This window comes from Carettochelys insculpta, chromosome 11, assembly GCF_033958435.1.
Source record: "Carettochelys insculpta isolate YL-2023 chromosome 11, ASM3395843v1, whole genome shotgun sequence".
Lineage (NCBI taxonomy): Eukaryota > Metazoa > Chordata > Testudines > Carettochelyidae > Carettochelys > Carettochelys insculpta.
The window spans coordinates 20,927,364-20,954,444 of record NC_134147.1 but is presented as its reverse complement, the minus strand read 5'-3'; the positions used below and the strand labels follow the sequence as shown (position 1 = coordinate 20,954,444).

The 27,081-nt window shown below is 46.1% G+C and overlaps 1 protein-coding gene across 9 annotated transcripts in view; it reads left to right on the top strand.

Annotated features, from left to right (window-relative positions):
* Nucleotides 1–1,312: 1,312 nt before the first annotated feature.
* WNK2 (WNK lysine deficient protein kinase 2) overlaps nucleotides 1,313–27,081 on the top strand; it is a 169,027-nt gene continuing 143,258 nt past the window's right edge. For all 9 annotated transcript variants that reach the window (XM_075006122.1, XM_075006126.1, XM_075006125.1 and 6 more), the window contains exons 1-2: nucleotides 1,313–1,419; nucleotides 1,971–2,732. In XM_075006122.1, coding sequence (XP_074862223.1) covers nucleotides 2,067–2,732 — 666 coding nt within the window. In that variant the 5' untranslated portion in view covers nucleotides 1,313–1,419; nucleotides 1,971–2,066. The remainder of the gene's footprint in view (nucleotides 1,420–1,970; nucleotides 2,733–27,081) is intronic.

Here is a 27,081-nt window from a genome sequence, read left to right as displayed (position 1 = left end):
ATCTCTTATGCATGTGTCATGGCCCCCCAGGCCCAGCACCCTATCCGCAGGCAGAAGTAACTGTCATGCAGGAGGTAGAACAGGAAGTTTATTAGCCAACAGGGCCACAGCATCATACAGAGGTGTCAGTACAGCAGGCAGAGACAGTCACTCCACTCCACTTTGGGGACAGGAGGGGCCAAGGGGCTCCTCAAGCCAGGGGCTTTGCCCCTCCTTTGTCTCTCTCTCTCCCATCCCAGACTCCCTGCTTTCCAACTCTCAGTTCCCATTCAAAACCCTCAGAAGGTACCCCCCCCCCAGAGCCAGACACCCCTATCCCCCACTACATCAGTCTCAATTAAACACCATCTTGTAGGGGGATACAGGGCCCATTTCTGCATTTATACAGACCTGCCACAGTGCACACATAGCCTACTCCGGGGGATCCCTCCCCTTCCCTACACCACTTCACCAAAAATAATTGCTACTCTCCTATCAGGGAGGGGGGAGCCACCACCCGGCCTCCTGAAAGCTGCAGGTGTTTGTAATTCTAGTCATCCACACACTGCAGAGCATTGTAACAAAAGTGCTCATCTGCTTCCTGCCCCTTGCACTAGAGCCCCTTTTTTATTCCATTTTCTGCTGCTTAATTACTTCGCGTCTGCCCCAGCGAGTCACTAGCAGATGCTGTCAGGGTTGACTGTTGGGTGTGTTCTGAAAGATGTGGAAGCGTCAAGCCCCGAAGAGGGGGCGGGGGGAAGACTGTCTAAGCCCCGCTCCCCCAGCAGGCCCACCATGGGGGGAAACGCAGGAGCAGGTCCCTGCCGCCTTTAGGAGGCGGCTGCTTTCTTGGCTCTGCCTTGAGCGGCTTCTCCACGTGCTGATTCCAGGCTCCCCCTCACGTCCATCTGCTGCCCCCCCCCTTAAGCACCCCTGAAGCGGATCCTCCCTCCCTTTAGGCCCCGCACCTGCACCCTCGGCCGCCACACCCCCCTGCGATTCTCCCCGCCGCTCAACGCGCTACGGCCGCCGCAGCTCCCCTCGGTCGCCGCTTCGGCCCGGGCACGCCCACGTGCTGCTGGGGGACACCCGCCGGCCCGGGGGCGGTTCCCCCAGGGAGCCCAGGCGGGGTCGGGCCGCCTCGCGCGCGCGCCCACCCGCCCATTGTTCCCCGAGGCGGGTCCAGCCGGCTGCCCACGCCCCCGGCCGCGCTCATTGGCTGGCGGAGGCGGCCAGGGCTCGGGCGGCGCTGCTCAGTGGACGGCGCGTTCCATTGACAAAAGCGCCGGGCGGCGGGGCCGGGGGCTGCAGCTGGGGCGGGTCCGCGGCTGTGGGGTCTCCGGGTGCTTGGGCGGGGAGGCAGCCCCGGGCCGGGCGCGGAGGCTGCAGCCGGGCGCTCCTTCTCCATGGCTGCGAGGAGGGACGAACCCCTCTTTGACGGTGAGTAGCCAGCGCCGGGGTAGAGGGCTCCGGGGACGCGGCAGGGGGCAGCTAGAGCGGGCTGGTGCCTTTGGCACGCAGAGAACGCGCGGGCACAGGTCGCAAGCAGCCGCCTCCTGCTGGATTTCTCCCTCGGCCGCGGCAGCCGGGCTGGTGCCGCGCACGCTGCTTTTCCCGGCCAGGTCGAGGGATTAAAGGTACCCACCCCCCGGCCTGGCCGCTGGGGCAGTCACGGGCTGCGTGGGCAGGGTTGGCGGGGCTCCCGGGGGCTGCATCGGCCCCCGCCGCCCCCCACTCTGTTGCATCCCCATATGGCTTTGCGGCGCGGCGCTCTCCGCCCGCAGCATCCCTGAAGCGTGCAGCAGCGGGGGGGGGGGGCACCTACAGGGGGTGCGGCGTGGGGGTGGGGCGTGGGGCGGCCGGGCTGAGCAAGGGGCTCGGCTGGGGAGGGCTCTGCGCAGGCTCCCCACCCCCGGGCCGGGCTCCGCAGCGCTGCGGGGAGCCCGGCTCGGGGCCGCGGGTGCGTCATTGCGCTGCGCTCTGGCCCGCAGGTGCTCGGGCCGGACCCCCGCACGCGGCCGGACCATGGTGATCGCCGCGCCCCGGGGACAGCGGCGGCGGCGGGAGGAGCCGGAGCCGCGGTGCTAATGGAAAGTGGGGGCGCTGCCAGCTCTGCACCTCCGCGGGGGGGAGGCGGCGCGTCTGCGGCGACGGCTGCCCGGCCCCCAGCAGCGGACAGGAGCGCGGCCCTCGGTGGGCTCGGCAGCCGGAGCAGGGCGGGCATGGAGACCGCGGGGGGACCGGAGCCTGCCCCTGCCCCTGCCCCTGCCCCACTGGCCCGCGGGCTCGGCGTCCGGGAGCCCAGAGCCGGCCACCTGCGGTTCCTGCGGCGCAGCGTGGTGGACTCGGACCAGGAGGAGCCGCCGCCGGAGCTGGCCGAGGCCGAGCCGCGCAGGATCGTTCTGCCCTCCCGGACCAGGCGGCTCATCGCCGAGAGGGCCAAGGGGCGGCAGGGGGCCGCCGAGCCCGCGCCCTCCGCGCCCGAGCCGCAGGGGGCCGCCCCCGGGGGGCCGGCCGCGGCCGAGGAGCAGAAGGAGCCGGGCAGGGATGCGGAGCGCAGAGAGCCGGACAAGGACCACAGCAGGTCCAAGAAGGAGGAGCCGGAGGAGGAGGCCGACATGAAAGCCGTCTCCACCTCGCCCGACGGCCGCTTCCTAAAGTTTGACATCGAGCTGGGCCGGGGCTCCTTCAAAACGGTCTACAAGGGGCTGGACATGGAGACCTGGGTGGAGGTCGCCTGGTGTGAGCTTCAGGTAAGCTGGGCTGGGCCCCGGGCCTGCAGCCAGACCCCGCCAGCTTAGCAGCGTCCCTGTGCCGAGCCTCCGGCAGCTAACTATGCCGTCGGCTTTCCATTGGCTCCCACGCGGCCACCTTATGTCGCCTCCCGCCTGCCTTAACCCCTGCAGCGCTGGGCTGCAGTAAGGGGTAGTCTCGTGAGCAGGTCAGGCCTCCTTCCCTTGACTGCCTGGAGCCTCTGCCCCGGGGTGGGTACAGGGAGGTCAGAGTGACGCTTGAGAGAGCTGGGACTTGATTTAGCAGGGGCCCTGCAGCCTGCAACTTACCGAAAGCCCGGCAGACATAAGGGAGTTTAAATACAATTGCTGAATGTGGATTTCTTCCTTTACCAAGCTGAACAGGGGCTTGGGGGTCTGGCGCAGGGGTGGGGAACCTTTCTGAGTCAGGACCACCGGCCCAGTGAAAAACCAGGTGGGGGCCACATTCAAGTGAGAAACACAACCCCCCCCCGTCCAAAACTAACCCCCCACCCCTTGTGGATGGGCCAGTGGGATTTCTGCTCTGGACGTGGCCCTCAACTGAGAAGCACAAATAAGACAGTCACTTGTCTCTCCTCCAAGCTCCACTCCAGATCCTAGGGGAACTGGGACTAGTACACTGTGTGGGCTGCCCCCAGGGTCTGGATGGGGCCAGAAATGAGGGGGTTCAGTGCACAGGAGGTGGTGGCTGGGGATATGAGGTCTGGGCAGGAGGTATGGATTGCCCAGGACTGGGATGGGGGTGAGTGTTTGGGGTCTGGAAGGGGGAGTGCAGGAGCAGGGTGGCCATGAAGGGGTGTGGGAGGGAAGTTCAGAAGGTGTTTCAGGGTCTGGGATCTGGAAGGGAGAGGACAGGGGATGGGTGTGTGGGCATTTACCTGGCCTGTCTGGGGGTTGAATGCACATTTCTCCTTCCGGCTCTCATGCGTCAGGAAAAGGCCTCTGGCTGCCACTGTCTCACACCTCTCCCATTGGCTGCAATTCAGCCAATAGGAGCAGTAGGAGTGGTGCCCACACAGTGTGCTTACCTACAATGCAGGTGTTCTTCTTCCCCCCCACACCCTCTTCCCTGCCAGGCAAAGCCCCTGGGCCAAATCCAGCCAAGTTGGCCAGCTGGCACTCCAGCCATGGCACCCATTTCATTGCTGTAGCAGCCCTTCAAGGTGGGTGAGGGATTGACTGAGCCTCAGGGGCCAGATCCAGGCAAGCTGTAGCCTGAGGCCATAGCTTCTTCACCCTGGTCTAGAGTCTCTTCCCACTGAAACTCTCCTGTTTTGAAAGGGTTATTAAGCAGTCACAATTTATCTGAACTGAAACTTAGCACTTACTAATCAAATGTGGCTTATGTATTTTTGGCTCTGTCTGAGTTAGTCTGTGAAAGGAGTGAAACATTTGTGGATTCAGACGTTTCTTGAGCAAGTACAACTAACTTTTTTTTCCCCCACTCTAATCTCTCTTTTTTAACAAAATAAAGCAGCAGAAATGTAGCACTTTAAAGACTAACAAAATGATTTATTCGGTAATGAGCTTTCGTGGGACCAGACCCACTACATTGGATCAATCTGTTGTAGTGGGTCTGTCCCACAAAAGCTCATTGCCAAATAAATCATTTTGTTAGTCTTTAAAGTGCTACATTTCTGCTGTTTTGTTTTGTTGGCTTTCAGACTGACACAGCTACCTCCACTGTCTGTCTCTTTTTTTAAATGTCCTTGAGCCCTATAGATTGCTGTAGTATATTAATACAATCCTAATTAAAGGCACTTCAGTTTCTGGGCACTGATGCTGTTCTTTAACTATTCCCTGTAATTTATATTTTTTCGCATCAATTTAAATGCACCACAGGTGGTGTCGGTTATGCAAACTGCAACATGATGTACCTCGTTTTTTTTTGGTGAACTTTTTGGTGCCTGTTTCCTGATCCTTCCTAAGTTGTTAATGAGCACTGTCATGAGACCTAAGCTGTTGTGGTTCTTTTCAGTCCCTAGGTTTCTCTCATTTAGTGAGACCTTTTCCTAACTGACCTCTCTACGCTAGGGTGCACTGTATGGATTTTCCTGGGGTACTGACACTTGTACCTGGAATCTGAACCACGACACTAATCCTGAATTCCTTGTGGGCATACAGTTGCTACTAAATACAGAATTGTATCTCCCACTGTAACAGCATCTAAGTAAGATTAGTAAAGGATGGAATGGAAGCCCCAATTCTTGTGTGTAAATTCTTTGTCTCTCATGATAGGCAGATGAGTAGACATACATCCTTGTTATTTAAGTTGACTTTATTGTATCTTGTAATCCATTGCAGCCTCATATTGTTTTAATTAAAAGTGTAGGGAATACTTTTCTCAGTCTTCATTCGAATGTCTCCTGTTAAAAGCCAGTGTGCTACAAGTAACTTGCTTTATTTGTATAGCACAAGTAAAGGGTTTTTAAAGGGCTGCAGAGCCAGAATGAATTGTGTTGTATTGCAGCAGGAGAAGTAGAAAGTGGGGGGGTGGGGGAAGACAAGATAGGAAAGATCCCAGAAATGTATAGGGGACTACAGGTTGAACCTCTAATATGGAATTCTCTTTTTGGGTAATGTCCATAATCTGACATGATTTTAGTTAGACGGATGACCACTTATTATAGGTGTGGCCAAGTTTCCTGTGGTTCCATAAAGTTTCTTTATAGCCACCAGTCCTGGCGCTCAGTTTTCTGTGCTGTTATTAGGATGTAATTTACCTTCAAGTATCGTCTAAGAACCCAGTAAGCAATGGAAGTGTTGGTAATGTGCTACAAAATACTGACCTCCCGTCATCCAGCAAATGCTCTGGTCTGGCACTGGTCAAGTCCCCATGGTGCCAGATAAGAGAGGCTCAGCCTGTATGAGCAACAAGGGGAAAGCAGTATTGTTGCAGAATTGGTCAAATTGTGTGCTGCTGGAAGGAGAGGAAAAAGCATCAACTCAAGCCAGCTTTGCCATTCCTGTTTGGGTTAGTTTGGAGGGTGAAATACTAGTATGTGTACACTTTTATTTTAATGACTTAGGGGTCATTAAAAATATTTTCCAGATGTTAAGTGCATGGCTGGATATAATAACAGGACAGTATCACTGGGGAAATCTTACTCTGGCTGTGTTGTGCAAGTTCTGTCACAGCACTTTGGCATTCATTTTACTGTAAGCTTCACAGTAATAGCCATACCGATAATGGACTGACTTACCCACCGCAGCTTAGAAAGATCAGTATGTCAGAAAGTAAAGATACTTTGCAAATTGTAATCTTACAGTAACATAAATCCTCCAGGAATCTTTACAATGGGTGCAGTAAATGATACTGTGAAATTTCACTAGTGTGTTTTCTTTTTTTTTTTTTTTTTTTTTAAACCCTTATTTCATTTGGGTAGGGCTTCTTGAATGTGCTCCTTTTGTGGAGAAGGTGTTAAGAGGATTAAAAATCTCTCTCTCTCTCTCTCTCTCTCTCTCTCTCTCTCTCTCTCACACAGAGAGAGACAGAGCTCAAAATGTCTTGTATGGAAAAATGATCTGTAGTCATTACTTTGATTTCCATTATAAGCCAGAAGCACTTCTCATTTTATATTTGATGGAGGCACTAAACATTGTTTCACCATTTTCCACAGACTTCTTTTTATAATAGTTCTCAATTGAGAGCTCTGATTTTTGGACTGGACAAATACAAAAAAATGTGGTGAAAAATAATCAGAGTATTGCTGACTGCCACTACTGACAAATCGGTGTCAATTAGTTGCATAGATTTGCAGGTAACAGTGGAGAAGGATCAGGCTCCATGAGATGGTATATCAAATTTTCAAGTTACTTGTTTTGGCTTAATGAAGTGTAGCTAAGTGTTGACTGCAGCGGTTTGGTTGGTGTCTTGTGTGTGTGTCAGTCCTATGTTCTCAGGCTTTATTGGCATCTTTTGGAAATAGCCAGCATTATACATTGATGAAATTATGTATTACTTGTATAATCTTCAGCATGTTCATACCGCACAAAGCAATTTTTACATTGCTGAATTTGAATGTTACATCTGTAGATTTCTGTTAGGGGCAGTGTATCCATGTTTTTATCCTTTTTTTCCTTTCTCTCCTCTCCTCTCCTCCCAGGGAGATTCTTACCTTTCTATTCTGATCAGTTTCACTCTTCCAATCTTGTTTGTTGCAAACAATGAAAATTATAAATAATAGCAGAAGATTTTTTTAAAGGTATGATCATATGACAAGTATACATGGAGCTTAGCCAATGCTATGTGTAACTGTAACTTGATTCATTTTCATTGAAGATAATGTAGGAAAAGTTCTGTTTTGGCAAAATGTTGCAGTAAAATGACATCCTTCACGTCTAACTGGCTTTTTATGAGTCTGTGACCCACAAGAATGTACCCCTAAAGGCTCTAATGTCTTTCTTTTCATCTTCTCGTAAATTGTGGTTTCCAAGCAGTCATCACTTCTTTGTTCTTGTTCAGCTAACTTTTTTTGCAGTCCGTGTGTGTGTGTGTGTGTGTGTGTGTGTGTGTGTGTGTGTGTGTTAAATCTAGATGAAAGCTTTGTGAGCCATCTTGAGATCCTGTTCGCTCAGCTGATTTCTTATCTTCACCGAATTATATATTTATTGTGTACTATGAGTATGAAGAGATGAGCTAAAGATGTAGAATTAGAATCATGGATTGGTTCAGTTTAAAAGCTGAATTGAAACTTGATTTTAGATTTGCCTGAGCCAAGATATTATGACTTGAGTCAAATCTTAACTAAAAAATAGACTTCTTTGCTATGGTGAATCTATCCTGGCGCTAAGTATAGGTGATGGTGTGTGTGTGTGTGTGTGCTGAAGTTTGAAAGGGTGCAGATTCTTGGTTTTGCCCCCCTGTAGTTAATTGGTGACATGTAGCTGCATATCCAGAATTCAGACTAGTTGTACCTCCAAAAACTCATTCTTTTGTCCAGCAACACAAGGCATGTTCCTGGACCAGAGACCTGAGGCAGGAGGACAAGCATCTGACAGCTCCACAGGAGGGCAGCAAGGCCAGGCAAGAGCTGAATTCCCCCAGTGAAGCTAGAGCACTGGAGCTGGTGCCGGAGGGGTCCAGCTGCAGTGGTGAACTACAGCCTGGGAGTTGTGAGGAGGGGCCAGGGATGGGACAGGGGCATTGACCTCCCCAGTCTGGCAAAATCCCTCATTTGGGACCACTGAGGTCCCGAGGGTGCCGGACCAGAGAGCTACAACCTGTGTTTCAGAATGCTGTGGTGTCTAACTATAATCTCAGTTCAGGAGCAACGGATGTTAAGATCTGCCGATGAGCAGAGTAAACGTTCTCTTTAGATAGATGCTTGATAGATGAAGAACTTGAAAATAATGTCCCTTTTGTGGGACTTGTAGAAAAATTCCAGGGGAGGGCCCCTGCAGAACTCCATCATGGGGTGGTTCTCCTATTGCCCTGCAGTTCCTATTCTGATTCTGCTCATTGAGGTTTCTATGTAGAGCTTTCTGTCAATAGCGCCACTGTTGCAAAATTGAAAGGAAGGAGGACATCCTTTGCTTGTCCTTCTTGCAAAGATGAAGGAATCAGAGGAATGGCTGCCTATCACCAGTGAACTTGCCAAAAATCTCTCTTCCGGCTTAAAATGGTTGTCCAAGGCCAAACTCCCTTCTCTTAATTAAATTTCAAAGACCTCCCGTACTTATCAAAAACATCCACTGATACGGTTGGCAGGCTGGTCACATGTCAGTTGAGAATGTCAGATATTCCAGCAAGAGTGCCCTGATGTAGGAATCAGCCACTGACCAGTTTGGTTGGATCATGATGCTGCCTGTAGCAAGCCTACTTAGATGTCGAGATCATTCACTTTACTAAATGCTGGTTACACCTGGTGGCGGTTGTGTGTTTTTTTTTGCGGGGGGGGGGGGGGGGGCGTAAATTGAAAGCTGAGCTGGAATTTGGCTGGAATTTTCTGAATGAAACATTGCATGTATACAACACGTATGCTTTGTAAACAGCCATGTTAAACAAGATAAAAGAATGTGGCAGTGTACAATGTAAACCTAGAGAAATATACAGAAATTAATTCAGAAAGGAATAGGGGAGGGAGCAAAAGGTTCCATTGTTAAACCTCCATCCCCCTGGCACAGAGGAGAGAGAGATTCACATCCATTAAGCTGCTTGAAGAATTGGCCTACTTATTATAAATGCATTTAAAAATGACTTTCTTCTTTTACAGCTACAGTTGCATGTTTCATTTCATTTTTTTCTTTCCTAATTGTTCGGTCTGAAATAACTCACATTTAATTGCTAAAATAGTAATTATTGTTCCCTTTCTTAGAACTTCATTTAATTGTGTTTTTTCATTTTCTGGTCTGAAATAATTCAGATAAGCACACTGCTTTTCATAAGTAGGTATTAAGATCAATCAAAGACTAAGCCTATTGGTGGGCATAAAGTCTTGTTTTATGTCACTGTTCTAATAAACTCTCTCGTCTGGCACACTTGGGACCTGATTGGTGCTCGATGAGAGAATTTGCTGGACAATGGGAGGCCAATATTTTCTCGCACATTACAAACACTTCCACTGCTTACTGGGGTCTGTATTGCATGTATGCTAAAAGCAGATATATGCCTTAATGAAATGTTTGCCTTGATAGAGAAACATCTCAGGTGATTCATGCTGCCATGACTTTCCTTTTGGGGTTTAGTCTGAGTTAAAGAACTGTATGCACAAGCTACAACATTCTGAGCACCAACAATGTTGATTTTTTTCTTTTAAATTTGTATCCATTTTGGTATATTCTTTGCATAAGAAGCTCGTGCCATGTTAGCTGAGGACTAGCTGGTTTTAATGTGTCTTGCAATATTTTACGGTTAGAGCAGGAGATTTGGGTTTAAGATTTTAATTCAAACCACTGACTCTGGATCCATGTGCATTTGCTAATTTTCGTTTCCAAGGGTGATATTTGTCTTCAAAGATCAGCTTACAATTTGGAAATGGAAAATTACTTAAGGGGAACAAATCTCCCTCAAGAACAATCATGTATTAATACCAGCTTCTTACTTTTTAATGAAAGGAAGACATGGGGTTTATCTTTCATTTAGTTAAACATTTAATGCTGTGCAATAGAAAATATTCAGCATGATGCTAAATGAGGTCACTCTTGAATTATTAAACTGTTAAAGGAAAAAAAAACATTGCACAGATTGAGCTCAGTGTAAGTGTTCCGATTAGGCGTCTAAATGTTAACCATGGCCTAGATCCTGCAGACTTAGTTGATCATGTGTGTTCAGTCCTGTGTTTGTGTGGAGCCCAATGTGAGGGAGGAGCATAGTGAATGAGCAAGGTTAATAGTTCTAAGGCCATCCCTGTTGGTGTGTCACTGACGTCATGTTTATAATATCTCCAGAGAAGGAGCAATCCCAGCTACAACTCACACTGTTACATTATCTGAAAGGTGGTTGAAGTGCAATTCTCTATTCTGGGCAGACAGTTTATAACAAATAGAAAAACGTCTGATTTTCGTTGTTGCGTTAGCTTTGTGTTCATACAGCTTATAAAGGCTGACAACCCTTTTGTTTACGAAGATAGAAGGGAAAGGCTGTAGATACTTAATAGGCTAATACATATTATCAGTTAAATTTCCTGGTAGTCTGAGTTAGCAGGAGTACTAGTGGAGGAATGTTCTTAGTGGAAAGTACAGAAATCTGCATCTTGGTGTTCTTAGTCTGTATTAAGACTTTATCAGCAACAATTACATAACTTTCAAGCAGACTAGCTTGATCCGAACTTCATTGTCACTCTTGAAAGGGTGATTTTTATTAATTTTGTCATTAATTTAATGGAACTTTATTTGTGAAAGAAATAGCTGTCTAATAAATATTTATGTTCCTGTGAAAGTAATTTTCAAATCTGTAGAGCATAAAGTGTTCCCATGTCAGCATAACTGTTAGTGTCACTGGAATGCCAGGTAGAAGTGTGGGAATAAAATACCAGTACACTAGATTTAGTGTCTTTTAAGTGCTTCACAAATCCAGAATTTGGAACTCAGAGCAAGTAGAGCCTAGCCAAATCTCGGACACCTATTTAGCATTTAATTCTATTTGATTTTTTTTTTTTCACTTGAAAAATATAAAATATTGTAAGTGGGTCATGAGCTGGTTGAAAGCTTCAATTCATAACTTTGCTAGACACTAAAACGCATGTGCTTGACAAAAATACTGGATTTATGGTTCATTAAAACATTTTGTAACTCCCCCCACTTCTTGTCCTCCTACCATAAGTGTGTCAATGGGCCGCTTCACTTTGTATGATCCTTAGAATACGTATTACCTATTTCCAGCAAAACGATCTGTTCAGCCTTGTGTTTAGCTGTGACACAGAATACTTTTCTTAGACTTGAAGAAGAGCTCTGTGTAGCACAAAGCAAGTCTCTCTCACCAACAGAAGTTGGTTCCACTAAAAGATGATATTGCCAGTTAAATATTTTTCTATTTAATTTAATATTTTATAATAAATATGGGCCTTACCCTCGGTTGTCAATTTGAAATTAGGTTTTAAGAAAGTTTGTTTTAAAAATCAGATTTTTTTTTTTAGACAAATTCTATATCCACGTTTTCCCTAGGCCTCCTTTGGGGCTACCAAGAAGGGAAGATTCTTCAGTGTCTGCTCCCAAAATCCATGAAAGGTTCATCTGTCCTCACCTTGAAGGATGAGGCCAGTGGTTGAGGTGCTAGCTTCAGACTCAGGAGACATGTATTTAGGTCCAAGCTCTGCCATAGCCTTCATGTGCCCGGGTTCTCTATCTGAAGCAAGGAAAATAGCAACGTCCAAGCCTTGTGGGGGATTGTTATGATAAATATATTAAAGGTGGTGGGGTAGTCAGATAAATGAGCGCCATATAAGTACCATAAATAACTAGGTCTTTCCTCTCCACCCCAGTCGTATTAGCCATGTAAAGCTCTCCAGGGGTGTCTCAAAACCCAGGTCCAATGTAAACTTTGGGAGGAGCAGCTGACAATCCCACAGAGCATTAGGATTTGTGGGGGGTGGGTAAGTCAGTAGTCGTAAGAAACCCACTCCCTCCAGCCTGAATAAAATAGGCTCCTAATCCTACAAGGAGTCAAAAAGTAGGGTTGTGTGCCTCTTCCAGGCTAATCAGGTCTCCAAGACCAAAATAGGTTAATGGGGACTGGCAGACTTTGAGGCTTGTGAGAGTTCAGGGGTGCTGAGCATCAGGACAGGGGCTTATGGGCCTTCGGGAGCTTGTGGGAATTCTCTCATCCTACAGATCTGTAGATCCCCGGGAAGCCCTCTGATGGTCCTGAGGTGTGCTGTTGCAGAGTCTTTATGTGCATCCTTGGGTTTGTAGGAAGAGAGAGCAACGTGACAAAAGAATAAAGCTTAGAAGGGATCATGGGATCTTCCATTGCCACTTCCAGTGAACCTCCTTTTGCCTGCATCAATGAAGAAGCCCATGGTTTAAGTAGCTGTAACCCAGTGCCCTCTTGGTGCAAACTGTCAGGGGTGGATGCAAGTATTTCTACAGAGATCCCCTGGGCAGAGGTGTCCAGTCCATAAGATGCAGTGGGGTAGCCGCCCTTGAGCTTCTGGGGACCCAGCAGCAGCTGCCACAGCCATCCCCTGGATGGGATGGGAGATTACCTGGTACAGGGCATGGCAGCAGTGGGCAATGGCAGTAGCAGGATGTCTCCTCCTCAGACCTCCCCCACTCACCATGCTGGCGGTGCCAACAGCAGCCTGCTCCACTTTGCACCCTACCAACCTGCTGAGCCCTGCTTCTCCGTAGCAGTGCAAAGTGGCCTCTGCTCCTTTTGCCTGTGGAGAAGTGGACTCAGTGGGCTAGGAGGACATGGTGCAGCAGCAGCAGAGCAGGCTGCTGCTCGTGATGCTGGGGGAGGCCAAAGGGAGGTGACCCACAGCTGCCACTTTCCACCACCACCACGCCCTGCCCTAGATAATCCCCAGGCTGTCTGATCAGGGAGGGTTTGATGGAGCTCAGTCAGGGTAGACCAGGGAGAAGCGGGGTGTGTAGTGGGGGTGGGGAGGAGGTTGACTTGGCCCCACACCTGGGGCACTTGGGGGAGGCCCCCTCCCCTGGGTCAGAGATGTGAATAAAGAGTTCTACAAAAAGTGGAAATGAAGTCCGCTTATGAAGGATGAATATAAACAGCTATGTTGGGACAAAATAAGAGCCTCACAAAATGAGATCAAGGTAGAGGCACAAAGGGTAACAAGAAAACATTCCACAAATACGCTAAAAGCAAGAGGAAGATCAAGCAGGGAGACCTGTTAGTCAGGAGGAGGAGAAAAAGAAATATATGTAGGAATGACATGGGTGCTGAATGACATCTTTGGTTTGATTTTTCACTAAGAAGGAGTATGAGAGGGATTGCGGAAGACTGGAAAAGAGCCGATATAGTGCACCTCTGTAAAAAGGGAAGGACAACCTGGGGAATTGCAGGCCAGTCTACTTGACTTCTGTATCCAGAAAGGTAATGGAGCAAATAATGAAGCAGTCGGTTTGCAGACAGCTAGCCGATGAGATGTTAGCAGTAAGCATGGGTTTTTCAAGAACAAATCATGTCACGCACCCCTGACAGCTTTCTTTGACAGGGTTACAAGCCTTGTGGATATGGGGGAAGCAGTAGAACTGGCATAGCTTGACTTTAGTAAGACTTCTAATACTGTCTCGCATGATCTTCTCATAAACAATGTAGGGAAATGCAATATTGATGGCGCAACTATAAAGTGGGTGCAAAGCTGGAAAAGATTTCCAAGCGAGTATTTATTAGTAGTTCATGCTCATGCCGGAAGGGATTTAATGAAGGGAGCCCTACAGGGATCAGTCCTGGGCCCAGATCTTTTCAGTATCTAAATCTTTTGTGATTTAGATGATGGCATAGAGGGCTCTTCTAAAGTTTGTGGATGATAGCAGTCTGGGAGGGCTGCAAATGCTTTGGAGGATAGGATAAAAATTCAAAATGATCTGGACAAACTGGAGAAATGATCTGAAGTAAACAAAATGAAATTCAACAAGGACAAATGCAAAGTACTCCACTTAGAAGTACAGAGGTGTACATACATATCTCATAGAACTAGAAGGGGCCTCCAGAGGTCGTCAGGTCCGGTCCCCTGCCCCCTCGCCAGGACCAAGTACCAACCCTGACAGACTTTTTTTAGTATATTTGTCCCAGACCCCTAAATAGCCTCCTCAAGGATTGAACTCACAGCCCTGTGTTTGCAAGGCGAGGAACAGAACAATGTTTCACACATAGGAAGGAGTACTCCGGAAAGAGATGTGGGGTCATGGTGGACCACAGGCTAAATGTGAATCAAAAGTCTGACATGACACTGTTGCAGGAAAAAGAGTAAACGTTATTCTGAGGTATATTAGCAGAAGAGTTGTGAGCAAGACACAAGAAGTAATTCTTCAGTTTTATTCTGCGCTGATTAGGCTTCAGTTGGAGTATTTTGTCCAGTTTTGGGCACCACATTTCAGGGCAGATGTGGACAAACTGGAGAAAGTCCAGAGATGAGCAAAAAAAAATGATTAAAGGACTAGAAAACATGATGTGTGAAGCAAGATTGGAAAAAAATTGTCCTGGAAAAGAGAGGACTGAGAGAAATCCGAACTGTTTTCAAGTATTTGAAAGATAGTTACAAGGAGGTGGGAGGAACATTCTCCTTAACTTCTGAGGATAAGACAAGAATCTATGGGCTTAAAGTGCAATGAGGGGGGTATTTAGGATGGATATTAAGAAAAATTTCCTGCCAGGGTAGGTAAACACTGGACTAAATTGCCGAGGGATGTTGTGGAATCTCCATCACTGGAGATTTTTAAGAGCGGGTCAGACAAACAAGTGGTCTAAATAACACATGGTTCCTGCCATGAGTGCAGGGGACCGGAGCAGATGACTTCTTGAGGTTCCTTCCAGCCCTATGATTCTATAAATACATTCGCTGAAGGGCAGCATATGGGATCTCTGAGAGCCACTAGTCCAGTTGTGGTTGTCATCCCTGCAAACGCATGTACAAGGAAGCATAAGGAGTTGCGTATCTATACTGGAAATTATGTTCTGAAGGTCTTGACGGTGAGGCAGGTCACTGGAAGGTGATGCCAGTTGGGCAGGTGCCTTTCAGATGGCAGGCGGCAGAAGCTGCTCTCTCTCTGCTTTGGCTGTGTGCCTGATATGCATTATTTCTGTTACCCCGTGCCTATTTATATGCTGAACCAGATGCTGATCCCTGTGGTACGGGAACATTTCAAAGAGAGGGGGTGCTGAAATCCAGACCCCTTACTTCTGTCCCCCTCCTCTGCCTGGCTGCCTGCCCAGCATGTGGGGCTGGTGGCGGAGCCATCCAATGTGCAGGTGGTGGCCAGGTGTGCTGTGGCTCCCCCCGCACCCCTAATTCCTGAGTCCATGGCTCATTTGGGAGAGAAAAGTAGACAGAAAAAGACAATGGAGCTGTGGGGGGGGGGGGAGGGGGAGAGGAGCTGCTGATGTTTAAGATCAACTAATTAGTCAGATATTTCAGAGGGTGCAAACAGACCCAGGCTTTTTCTCATGGGAGATCTGACCTTTCTCCTCAATGGCAGAGCACAAGTAGGCTGGCGGGAAGGACTTTGGGTGAGCATTGCTCTGTCAAACAGGAAAGCGACTGGCTAAGTAAGCCTAGGTTCCAGACTGTGTTCTGATTTTACTTTGCAGATAGCCGTTTGTTTCCAATACTTGTGCTTGACTCTATTCTTTGTTATATAAACTGTCGCTTTTTTTTTTCTGTAAGCATGTGTGTTGGGTGAAGCGGTGGTGACTGGAGGTGGAACTGGCTAGGTGGGGTGCAATGGTGCTTTAGGAGCAGCGGCAGTGCTCAGTGAAATGGGATGGATGGACTCTCCGGCGAGAGAGAGAGAGAGCTCAGGGGCTGAAATGTGCCTGTCCTTAACCTGTACGGAGAATGGGAGCTGGGGAGGCGTTAAGAGGCACGCTTGTGTTCTCTGTGCCTGGTTGGTTAGCTGACCAAGGATAGCCCAAACTAGGCTTCCTCGTGCTGATGGCAGATGGTAACATGGTGCTCTGCTACCGCATGCAGCATTGCAGAAGTGCTTTGGGAGTGGTGGGGAAATGCCCGCGCCATTCTCCAGGAACATTGTTGCTCTAACTCATAAGTCAAGAGAACTTTGTTGCTTCCTGCCCTGTTCTGGTGTCTTCTGCAGAAGAACAGCCACTAAGAAGCCTCTCTAGTGATTGGCTTATGTCGGAGATCTGCAACCTGTGGTTCTTTAGGGACTTCTTTGGGGCTCCCAACATTATAATTGGAAAGTAAAAACCCTGATTATTTTTGATTAATGGTGAACGTCTAAGGCCAAAAATGAGCAACTGATATTTTAATAGTGAACTATGTGACCTTGAAACAGTGGGCAAGTCCCCATAGCATCCTCTGAAGGGAGAAAGTTCAGGAGTGAAAGTCAGGAAGACAGTGGTACAAACATACAGGTAAAGTGTGAGGAAATAGAATATGTAAAAAGTTTGTGAATGCCCTGCAGTAAACATGGATTGCATTACAAATCATTGTGTGTGCGCTGTTCTTAAAATAGAGGTTACAAAAAGTAAGGTTTGACATTATTTGTTAAGGACCATCTTGTATTCACATGCATTGCAGCTCTTGAATGATAGTTTTTTACCGAATTAGGAAAAAAATGGCTCTTCTTGCTATTTTGGTTGCTGACCCCGTCTATGTTTTGAGGTCTGGCTCATCAAGAACTTGGACTACAGGGCCATGTCTAGTTTGGAGTGATCTGTCGACAGAACTGTCTGTCGGAAGATATCCTCCAACAAAACTTCTGTCAACAGATCGAGGCCAAAGTGCCAAACAGATTGCAAGAGTGCTCCGCTCTGTTGACCGAGAGAGAGCGGCTGGACTGCCTGGCTGCTCTATCGGCAAAACGGCCAAGTGGGAGCACAGCAGACGGGGCTGCCTGGTGTACTGGAAGACCTGTCTGTCGACAGAGGGCCCCCCAGAATGTCTAGACAGGCTTTCTGTCTGTAGATCTTTGTCAACAGAGACATTCTTCCTCGTGGAAAGCGGGATAAGGCTGTCAACAAAAGTGCTGCATTCTGTCGCTTTACTGTCAGCAGAATGCCTTGGGCATGAGGACGTTCCGCAGGTTTTGCCGACAAAGCCCTCTAGTGTAGGCGTAGCCCAGGAGCTTTAAAATGACCATATATGTCTCTAGGGCCGTGTCTACACTAGCCCCAAACTTCGAAATGGCCATGCAAATGGCCATTTCAAAGTTTACTAATGAAGCGCTGAAATACATACTCAGCGCTTCATTAGCATGCGGGCGGCCGCGGCACTTCGAAATTGATGCGCCTCGCCGCCGTGCGGCTCGTCCCGACGGGGCTCCTTTTCGAAAGGACCCCGCCTACTTTGAAGTCCACTTATTCCCATGAGCAGATGGGAATAAGGGGACTTCGAAGTAGGCGGGGTCCTTTCGAAAAGGAGCCCCGTCTGGACGAGCCGCGCGGCGGCGAGGCGCGTCAATTTCGAAGTGCCGCGGCCGCCCGCATGCTAATGAAGCGCTGAATATGTATTTCAGCGCTTCATTAGTAAACTTCGAAATGGCCATTTCGAAGTTTGGAGCTAGTGTAGACACGGCCTAGCAGTCACTTGACTTGCTCCAAATAATCATGGGTCTGAAAACAATGAAATTGTGCCCTCTGACACTCTTTGTACGTGGAAAACATAGTTTGCATGTATATCTACTCATATTTAGACACTAAGTGGTGTATACATGGTGACTTGACTTACAATAAATGATTGCTTGCTGAACAGTACAGCTTCATGTACCTCTTGCATCCTGGATATTCATAGGAATAATGGAAGACTCCTGTGAAAGCCATTCTTGTGGGGATACACTTGTTATGGGTTAAGCTACCAAGCAGAGAGTAACTTAAGTCCTAATGCCATCTGTTCATCAGCTGTTTGTGCTATAGAGGGATACAAAACACTTATTCAGGAACTTGAGGAAGATATATCAGAGATGGATTCAAATAACATCTTTTTTTATCTACTTCTCAGTAAACTTCATTTGATCCAGGTCCAAATTTGTTTTTAAATGGAAAATTGTCCATCTTTATAAAGTCTTTGATCTGAAGTGCCTTGTGACTTTTTAAAAACAGGCTGCCACAGTTAACTTACCTTAGAGTAAGATAAGCCTATTCTTTAGCAGGTCTAGCTCTGAGCAATTTACTCTTAAGAAGATGGTTAAATGAGATCCCAAATTTGGAAGGGGGCATACCTCTGTTCTACTGTGCCTTGCAGCACCTTTACTCTGTTAATAGATGCACAATTGATGCAATTTCTAAGTTGTCTTTTAATCCTGTGCTTTGAATTCTGAAAAGAGTTAGCTAGAATTAGTTCTTATTTTAGAGTGAATAATTTTAACCGTTGTGGATATTACTAGACCTAGACAAATAAACTTTAATCTGTTGTACAAAAATATACGTTGTATCCAGATGATAAAACCATTGCATCTTGATGCATTTTTGCCTATTCATTACCCTTTTGTACATTAATGGCCTTGACATGATGTGATTATTCAGTGTAGGCAGTTTCTGTTGTTGGCTGCTGAGCACAGTTTCCTGTGCATCTCAAATACAGTAGAATGCATCATGTAGTAATGAGGCAAGGACAGTTGAAAGCATTTTTTTTCTGTCGCCAAAAGCAACGGATGACTTGCACTTTATGAAACTGGGAGCTTTAACAAAAAGGAACAAATGTCAGTTCAGAAATGCAGGGAACTAATTTTTTATTTCCTTAAAATGTGAAATGAGTATTGCTGTAGCATGTCCTTGAAATGGAGGTATTCCTCGTGCTTCTGGCATATGCTTTTGGGGTTATAATTATGATATTTTGACATGAAGCAACTTTCAGCACTGCTTTTCCAATTTATTTAAATCTTTCAGTCAAGGCAGTGTTTTGGAGTTGACCCTTGCACTTGATGGAATGAATGCAGCTGAACTGAGTCTGCTAAGCTGAGTCAGTTTAGTCTATTAAAATAGAACTGTGTAGGAGAAAAACATGTTAAGAGCTGACATACTGTATTGTGCTGAAGAACTGTACTGGCTTATTCCTTGTTGAAATATTTGGTAATGTTTAGATCCTTGTGACAGTATGTTGAGTCCAAATATTTGTTTGCATTGTTTTTTCTCTTCGCTAATGAATTAAGGAAAATTGCCATTTTGTGTGAATTTGAACTTGCTTTTCTTTCATTTCATAACAAAGCTTCCTTTTGTCTTGGAAATTGCATTGCAGATAATAAAGCAAGTGTTGCATCAGTAAAACAGACTTGCTTTTCTCTCAATCAATGGCTGTAAAAGCCTATACTGCCCTTGAGTGCTAATGGAGGACAATGGTATGAATCTTTCTGGCAAAGAAAGCAATCCTACACAAGTACATTAGTGTTTCTTTTTCATATTTCTTTTGGAAAACTTTTTAGGCACATATGTAAAACTAAGCATTAAACATACCAATCACTGTTCCTTTGATTTTATGGATGTCCTTGTTTGTCTCAGTATAAACTAGGTATGATACAAACCAGAGTGTTTGGGGATGAATAAAATGAGCTGGCAAGAGCTAGTTGGACTGCATGTTTATAGCCTATTAGTGGTCTTGAATCTTCACGTTGTGTTCTGGCTTCTTTATGTCCCTTTTGAGATACAAACTATTTTCACCCCACTCCCTTCCAGCTTGTCGCACACACCGTATCTCCATGCCCTATCTTTCATGGACATGATAGGATTTTAAGAACCCTTCTTGGCAAGTTGCACTTGTGGCTAATCATAGCACGAGAGCTGTAGGTTAGAAACTTAAGCGGTGCCGTGAGAGCAAAAAGCAAAGCAGTCCATTTTAAAGATGTTACACAGAATCATAGAGCATTGCAACTGGAAGGGACCTCGAGAGGTCATCAAGTCCAGTCTGCTGTCCTCTTGACAGGACCATGCATCATATAGACCATCCCTGATAGATGTTTCTTCAATTCCCTGGGAAATATGTTAATTTAACAGGTAAAAGTCCAGTATCAGTGTCACAGGTAGGAACTGCACCTTTCTGATAAGAAAGTGAAATCTAGCTCTCTGGCCTGTGGCAGAGGAACCCAGGCCAAACCAGGCTTCGGAGAAATAAGAAACTTCATAGTGATAGTGAGTTTTCCAGATGGAGAAGATTCTGAATTGGACAAAACTCCAAGCTCAGATGGTCTACTTCAGCCCTTAGGTGTCTTCTGCTTATGTAACTGCCACCAAACAAACTTGAACGTGGCACCTCTCGAGCTTGGTGCATGAGCCTTGACCTCTTGAGCTAAAAGGCAGCTGGCTAGTAACTAAGGCTGTAGAAGAGACACATTCTTGCTTTGTGCAAGGGATCTAAGTCAGTGTTTCTTAAACTTTTTGAGACCATAGAACACTAATAATAACAAAAACAATACTAGTTTTTATGCAGAACACCTATAAAAATGTTCTTAAACAAAAAACCCAGTAACATATACACCAAAAACAAAATTAAGTAATTTAATCAGGTATCACAGCAATGAAGAAATAACATTGTATCTGGTGACAGTAAAATGGTGGTTTTTTGTAAATTACTTATTGTAAAACTTTGACCTATTTTTCCAAACGCTCGCAGCACACTTGCGAGTTATTCACGGAACACCAGTGTTCCGCAGAACATAGTTGCAGAAATGCTGGTCTAAGTGCCACCAAATGGGACAGTGAATCACACCCAGCAGGTGCCGGTTACACTTACGCTGGCTTCCTCACTTGGAGCAAGTCAGTCAGTCAGCAGGAGCAGGCTTTTAGTCCTTTAATGTGCTTCCTTACTAGTCTCTGGCCAGTTGGGTCCCTCCCTCTGCCTGACCCAAAATGGTCCCATAGCAAGCAGTAAATACTGCAGTCTGTCCTGGATCAAGACACTCAGCAAAAGTTATCCAAAGGTGGAATTAACTTAGTCTCCCTTTCAAAGGAAAGGCCATTAGAAAGAGGATAGGAGAAAACACTCCTGTTATAGGAGTCCAGCTGCTGAGTTGTTTTCCAGTCTGTCTCCTAGGACTTGAATGAATTTAACAGAAGCAGTACCTACCCATCCCAGCCTTTCACTGACCAGTCCCCTAGTCTTTCATTCTCGGTCTGCTCCATCACACTGCATGGTTCGCAACTGGATGATAAAACTGTACTGAGCCGTGGCCCGTGCACCCCACTTTTATAGAAGAGAGAACTCCAGCTGCAGTTATAGAGAAGGGGTTGTGGGGTGCAATATTTCGCAATCGTGGCTAGAGTTTGGGCCACAGCTACACTACAACAAAAAGTTGACTTTGCCTATTTAACAATAGCTATGTGAATAATGTAGCTGGAGCTGATGGTACCTTATGTGGAGTTAGAGGGATCTGTGCTGAAGGAAACTCTCTCCCATTGACTTCCCTTACTCTCCTTGTCCAGACTACAGCAACAGGGTTAATGGGAGGGAGATCTGCCCTTGATTTGGTGGGTCTTAACTAGACTTGCTAAATTGACGGACAGTCGATTGATCTCAGAGCATCAATCCTGTCTATAGTATAGATGTCGCCTCAGGTTAAATGATTTAAAAATCTGTATTAAAATGACTGTAGTGGTCATGGGTTGTCTGTCACGTTGCCTAAAAGAGGGGAGCATTTTTGCTTTTAAAAGTGAAACCTAACTAATTTTTTTTAAATATATAAATTATAGTTGGGTTGATCTGCTATTGAATGGCTTGCACTGTGGAAAGTTGTAGGGACTCATTGACTAATGGGTCCTTTTAGTTTTCTTGGTCACATTTTTCATAGAAGGGCTGTAGGGATGGGAGGGGGAAATCAATTCTGATGTTATATCAAGTTTCCCTTCGCACCCATGGCTTTCTTCAGCCGGTTTGAGAGATTCTTCTAAATGTCCTTGGTCTCAGTCCTGCAGACAGTGAATCAGGTTCTTCTCTTCACATATGTGAATAAACCATTGAAATGAATGAGATTACATATGTGCACAAACATCTACCTGTTGCAAGACTGGGGTTGTGCATTCATTGCTGTTCAACTCAGTAACCCACCCACATTCCTCTCCACCAAGGCAGTTTTGTTAGTGGAAAGCAGTTTCACATTACAGGATAACGTCTAGGCAGTAGGTAGTTCCACCAGAGAATATAGGCAAGAAGGAAAGACCTTCCTGGGATGGGGGAAGATGAGTAAAAGAAATGCTCCTAGATTTAAATTCTTGAGTGAGGAGACTTAGTGCCACCTGCAGCAGGCACCACAGCCGAGACACTGCTTGCCAGTCCCTGTGAGCTGAATGGTGAAGCACAGGCCTGGAGATGGTGTGACTTTGGTGCAGAGTCAGGCCTGTTACAAGCCTGGAAAGTTTCCAGGGCGACTCCACAGAGAGCGCTGGAATCCTTATCAAGGAGGTGTCCTAAAAAAATAAATAAACAAATAAATGCACTCACTTCAGTCTTTAATGGACTTAATATTTCTTTAATTAATATCTTTGATTGGAAACCAAATAGACACATACCTTGCTATCCAATAGCAAGCACAAAACTATGTCCATTTGGATAGAATCTATAACTTCCACAAGAACAGCAGGGACTGCTAGAGTACTGCTTTGTCATGTGTCTATCTGTAGGGTTTTTTACATACCTTTTTTATAAGATTCTTCCTATAATTTCATCAGCAACTCCAATGAGATATTACTTCTCAGAACTGCAAGATGACCACATTTTTCCAGAAGAAAAATGGGACATTGCATAGGGCCAGCCTGAAGACTCCCTTTGCAAGCCCTCCCCCAGCCATCTTTGCCTGGAAGCTCCAGTCAGGGATCATAACTGCATTGTGCTAAGCACTGTACAAGTATAAAAGGAGAGCGTCTTCCCCCAAATAGTTGCCAACGTGAATCCTGTTTCTTCGCTCTGCTGGGATCATCTTGGTACAGGATGTGCATGGAGAACGTGAAGGAGTCTGGGCAGGCTGCCTGATGCGTAGGCCTGACCTGCATCGGTCCAGGACCTGATTAAAACAGAATAAATTAAAAAGACCATCATCTTGTATCCTTTCCGTAAAGACATTGAACTGGTGAAAGAGCGTGAAGCCCAGAACATGTAGTTTCTGTGCCAACAGCTCTGGTTCAAAGACTCCACACACGTTCTCAAATAGACACAGCAGAGCCAATTAAGGTAATTCTTCATTAGCTGGTCAGACTGACAAGCAGGGCTGTTATTCTAGAGGCAGCTGGTTTGGTTTCTACTGACTCAGGAATAATCACTGTCAAGTGTCTGCGGCAAGGTGGAGAGCAGGACTAGGGATGGACCAGACCCTTGGACCCAAGATCCTTTAAAGTTTGAGGGATTGGTGGGGGAAAGAGAGAGTTAAGTTTTGGATTGCTGAATCCAAATTGGCTTCCATAGGTTTGGGTCTAGATTGTGGCCCAGCAGGGCCAATGGCCGGAGACAAGGGGCAGGGGAGACAGCTTCATGGCCCCCAGAAGGTTCCTTAGCACTGCCCAAAGCACAGTGGTGGGCTCCTCCCCAGGCCTAGGAAGCCACACGAAGTGGAGCTCCCATGGCATTTCAAAGGGGCCCGGAGCACTGACTGCCACTGCTGTGAGCACCAGGCCTCTCTGCAGTTGCTCTGCTTGCATTCCTCTTTTAGTAGGCCTGTCTTGGCCAAAACTGAAAGGAGACCGCATTGTTGTTCAGAGGATGCAGCACAAAATTCACGGGGCTTGGGGACCGAAATCTCGTCAGGACAGCCTTGAGCCGCATCTGACGAGGCGGGTCTTTGCCCACGAAAGCTGATGCTCCAAAATATCCGTTAGTCTATAATGTGCCACAGGTCTTTTCATTGTTTTTGAGTGGGCATGGGTCTCCAGCCTAACCATAAGTCGAATTCGAAACACTGACTATCCCATGTATTTTCAACTAAAACATACCACACCTCACTGGTTTCAGTTCTCTATTATGACACAGCTGTGTAGCACAAGATTTCAGTCGCTGCCAGACAGCCTGAGAGTCTGAAAAATCTATGATGCCAAAGTTAACCTAAGATGAGGGCTGGAATGTGCAGCATATTAGGGGTAAACTCGGTGGAATTTGGTGGTATGAGCAGAAAAGCATTTTAATTTTAGTCAATGTTGAGTTTATCTCAAAATGAGAGTTTCTGTAAGAGCTATATTAAACGTATAGACCTGCCAAACTCTATTGAATACATGGCATTCAGATAATGGAAGCTGTTCAGAACATAAACTTCACACTCGACAACACAGCATAATTAATACCAAGAACTTTCCAGTTTCAATTGTAAAAATTCCAGGGCCTCTTAGGAAGGGTGTGGCAGGAAGAGGGTGACTTTAAACAAGACTCAAGAAGAAATATGAAGTTTTAAAATGACTTCTAGAAAGGGACACTAAGTGATGGAGAGATGCTCTTCAAAACCTATTTCTCCTGAGAGCATCCACATGGCAGTTAATTTGTCCCCTTTTCCCTTGGGTGTTTATACAAGAATGTGCTGATGTGCTGGGCTGATCATGGTTGCTCTTACAATTTATGAGGGTACGTCTACACTTACCAGGAGATTGGCCCAGTGAGGGTCTATCTTCCGGGGTTTGATTTCACATGCCTAGTGGGGACATGTGACATTGAACTATCAAGGCTTGACAGCTGACTCATCATTGTGAGGATGGCCAGATAAGTCGATACTAGGTAAGTTGATTGCAGCTACACAATTGTCATAGTTGGAATTTCATATTGAGGATCAACTTTTGGGTCTAGTGTAGACGTGCCATGAGTCTGCAGTGAAAATAGGCTCCATAGAAGGCCGTGTCCGTACTTCCGCTGATCGAACTGATGTCAGGATTTCACCTCCTCTAATATCTTACTAGCATCTCTTTTTCTAAGAGTATGTCTTGAAAAATGATGTGAGGAAAAAAATCACTTTGAACCAGATTAAATAAAAAACCCCAAAACACACTAATTTTAACTGATCTTGGTAGTTCAGTGTTAGACAGGGAAAAATACACTTTGGAGAGGATGAACCAGTGCTGCCTGTAACCAAAAATGCCTTCCTGTTGCCTTCAGCAGGGGTTGGGTTTGTCTGGTGATGAGAATAGCCCAACATACGCTTTTGCAGAAGTAAATCCAGAGCGGAGGCATTGTCCAGTACATTCTTGCTAGATGTCCAGAATTCCAATATGAACAGGCCACGTTTCTGGAGTACAGCTGCTGGAGGGAGGAGGAGAAGCTTCTCAAATCAAATGGGTCATGTGTGGAAGGAGAAACGCCAGAAGCAGGGCAGTGTGCTGTTTCTCTGAAGACTGTGTATACATGGGCCATAGCAGTCACTACCGTTAACCTGCAGTCTTCTGTTTATATAGAACACCAGACGCTCAAATGCAGTCTTAGTACCACTTTAATGTGTATCTTCTGGGGTTGGAATCTTCTCTTTCCCCATGGAGAATTTATGCAGAAAAAGGCATGATCCCTAGCAGTGAGGCTGACCACCTCAGGGGGCCCTGGGGCAAAGTGAAGGCAGGGCCCAGCCCTTCGGTACTGATTGGGGCAGGGCCTAAGACAGACAGTCCCTAGTGCTGCTCAGACTGTGGCTCTGGTCACCCCCCGCCAGCCTCAGAGCTGTGTGAAGTGTGTGAGCAGCACTCTTGTGGCAATTCAGAGGGGACTGGAGCTCTGGCTGCTGCTACTTGTACTTCAGCAGCAGCCCCTAAACACCAGGCCTCTTTGAAATGCTGGTCCTCTATGCAACTGCCCTCTTTCCCACTGCACTCTCACCTTGTCGACGGGCCTGATTGCTAGGAAGGCTTGTCCATGTTGTTATTACGTAGGAGGATGACAAGGTTTGCTCTCTTACTCCTGCAGTGAGTAAATGCATTTGAAAAGAAAGGAGCACTCGTGCATTTTTCCAAATGAAAGTCGTCTTTTTTTTTTTTTTTTAAATTCAATAGCTCATTTCATTTTCATTTTACTTTCTTACCTCTGCCCTTTCTGTCTGCGTTGAGAAAGCATCAGGTTGTGCAGTCTGTTCTCATGACATATTTGGCCAAAAGCAGAAAGTACGTGTAAAAAAACAAAACCACCACCACCGCCCTGCAAAAAAATAAACACCACAAGCCTCTTCCCAGGAGACTTTCAGAGCTTCCAGTTATGACGGTTAAATATCAGTGTAAACGTCGCCTGTATGTAAAAGCATCCTATTATTTTATTACACTGACTTACTGCTTCTTTGTTTTCATGCATCCACTATTTTGCCGTTTTGCATTGTAAGCTCTTTGAAGCACAGAGGGGTCATTTGTTACAATTGTGACAATGCACAATGGGCCCCTGACCTGTGGGTTTTGCCACAGTACAAATGTCAAAGAATAACCTATTATGGTTTGTGTGTCAGGAACACATGAGGTGTGTACATGTGCAGATCTCCTTGGAAACCAGTTCTGAGATCTATAGAAACATAGTATGGAAATCTATAGCACAGATGCAATTAAAACCCAAATTTATAGTGCATGAATCTTACCTCTGAAACCTGCACATCCTGCTTAGTTTGTGATATTTGAAACCACCTTTCTTCAGGGTGTTGTTCAGAATGTCCAAGATCTTGCCTAATGTAGTTAATAGCTTTAAAAAACCTGTAGGGAATGAAAGGTTATTGGAAAGCTTTTAATTTGGAAGACCAATCAAACAGATGTAGTCTTTACTCCATATTTTTTTTGAACAGTAGCCAACATATAAAAGCCATAATAAGCAGCAAATTATTAGCTGCATTTTCTTCTCTTTTGTCTATTACAATATCCTTTAACATGCAACCCTTTGGATAAGAAGAGGTGGCTTTCTGAATTGCATTGTCTCTCTTCTGGTGGAGAATCACAAGATCTGCGTTTCTTGGCAATAATTGCCGTAATCTACAGATCTTTTAGCAGTTAAAGGACTGATGAAATTCTGCCACTTATTAATGCAATGTTTGCTCATATCTCATACGGGTTTAGACTATGTAATACGATCTGATCATTAGTCCTTAGCAATCATGTGCAGAAGCTGTATTCTTGCCTCGCTTTCCTGTTCCAAAGTTCTTGTCAGGGTCTGGGTTTTATATGGGGACAGACTGTTGACTGTATTCCATAGACCAGAGTGAGCAAACTTTTTGTTGGGCCCCACTATTTGTCCCTGCAATTAGCAGAGTCACTCCCTCACTCTCTCTCACACGCGCGTGTGCGCACCCCACCTCACAATCTAATTTACAGTAAACTCTCTCTTAACTGGCA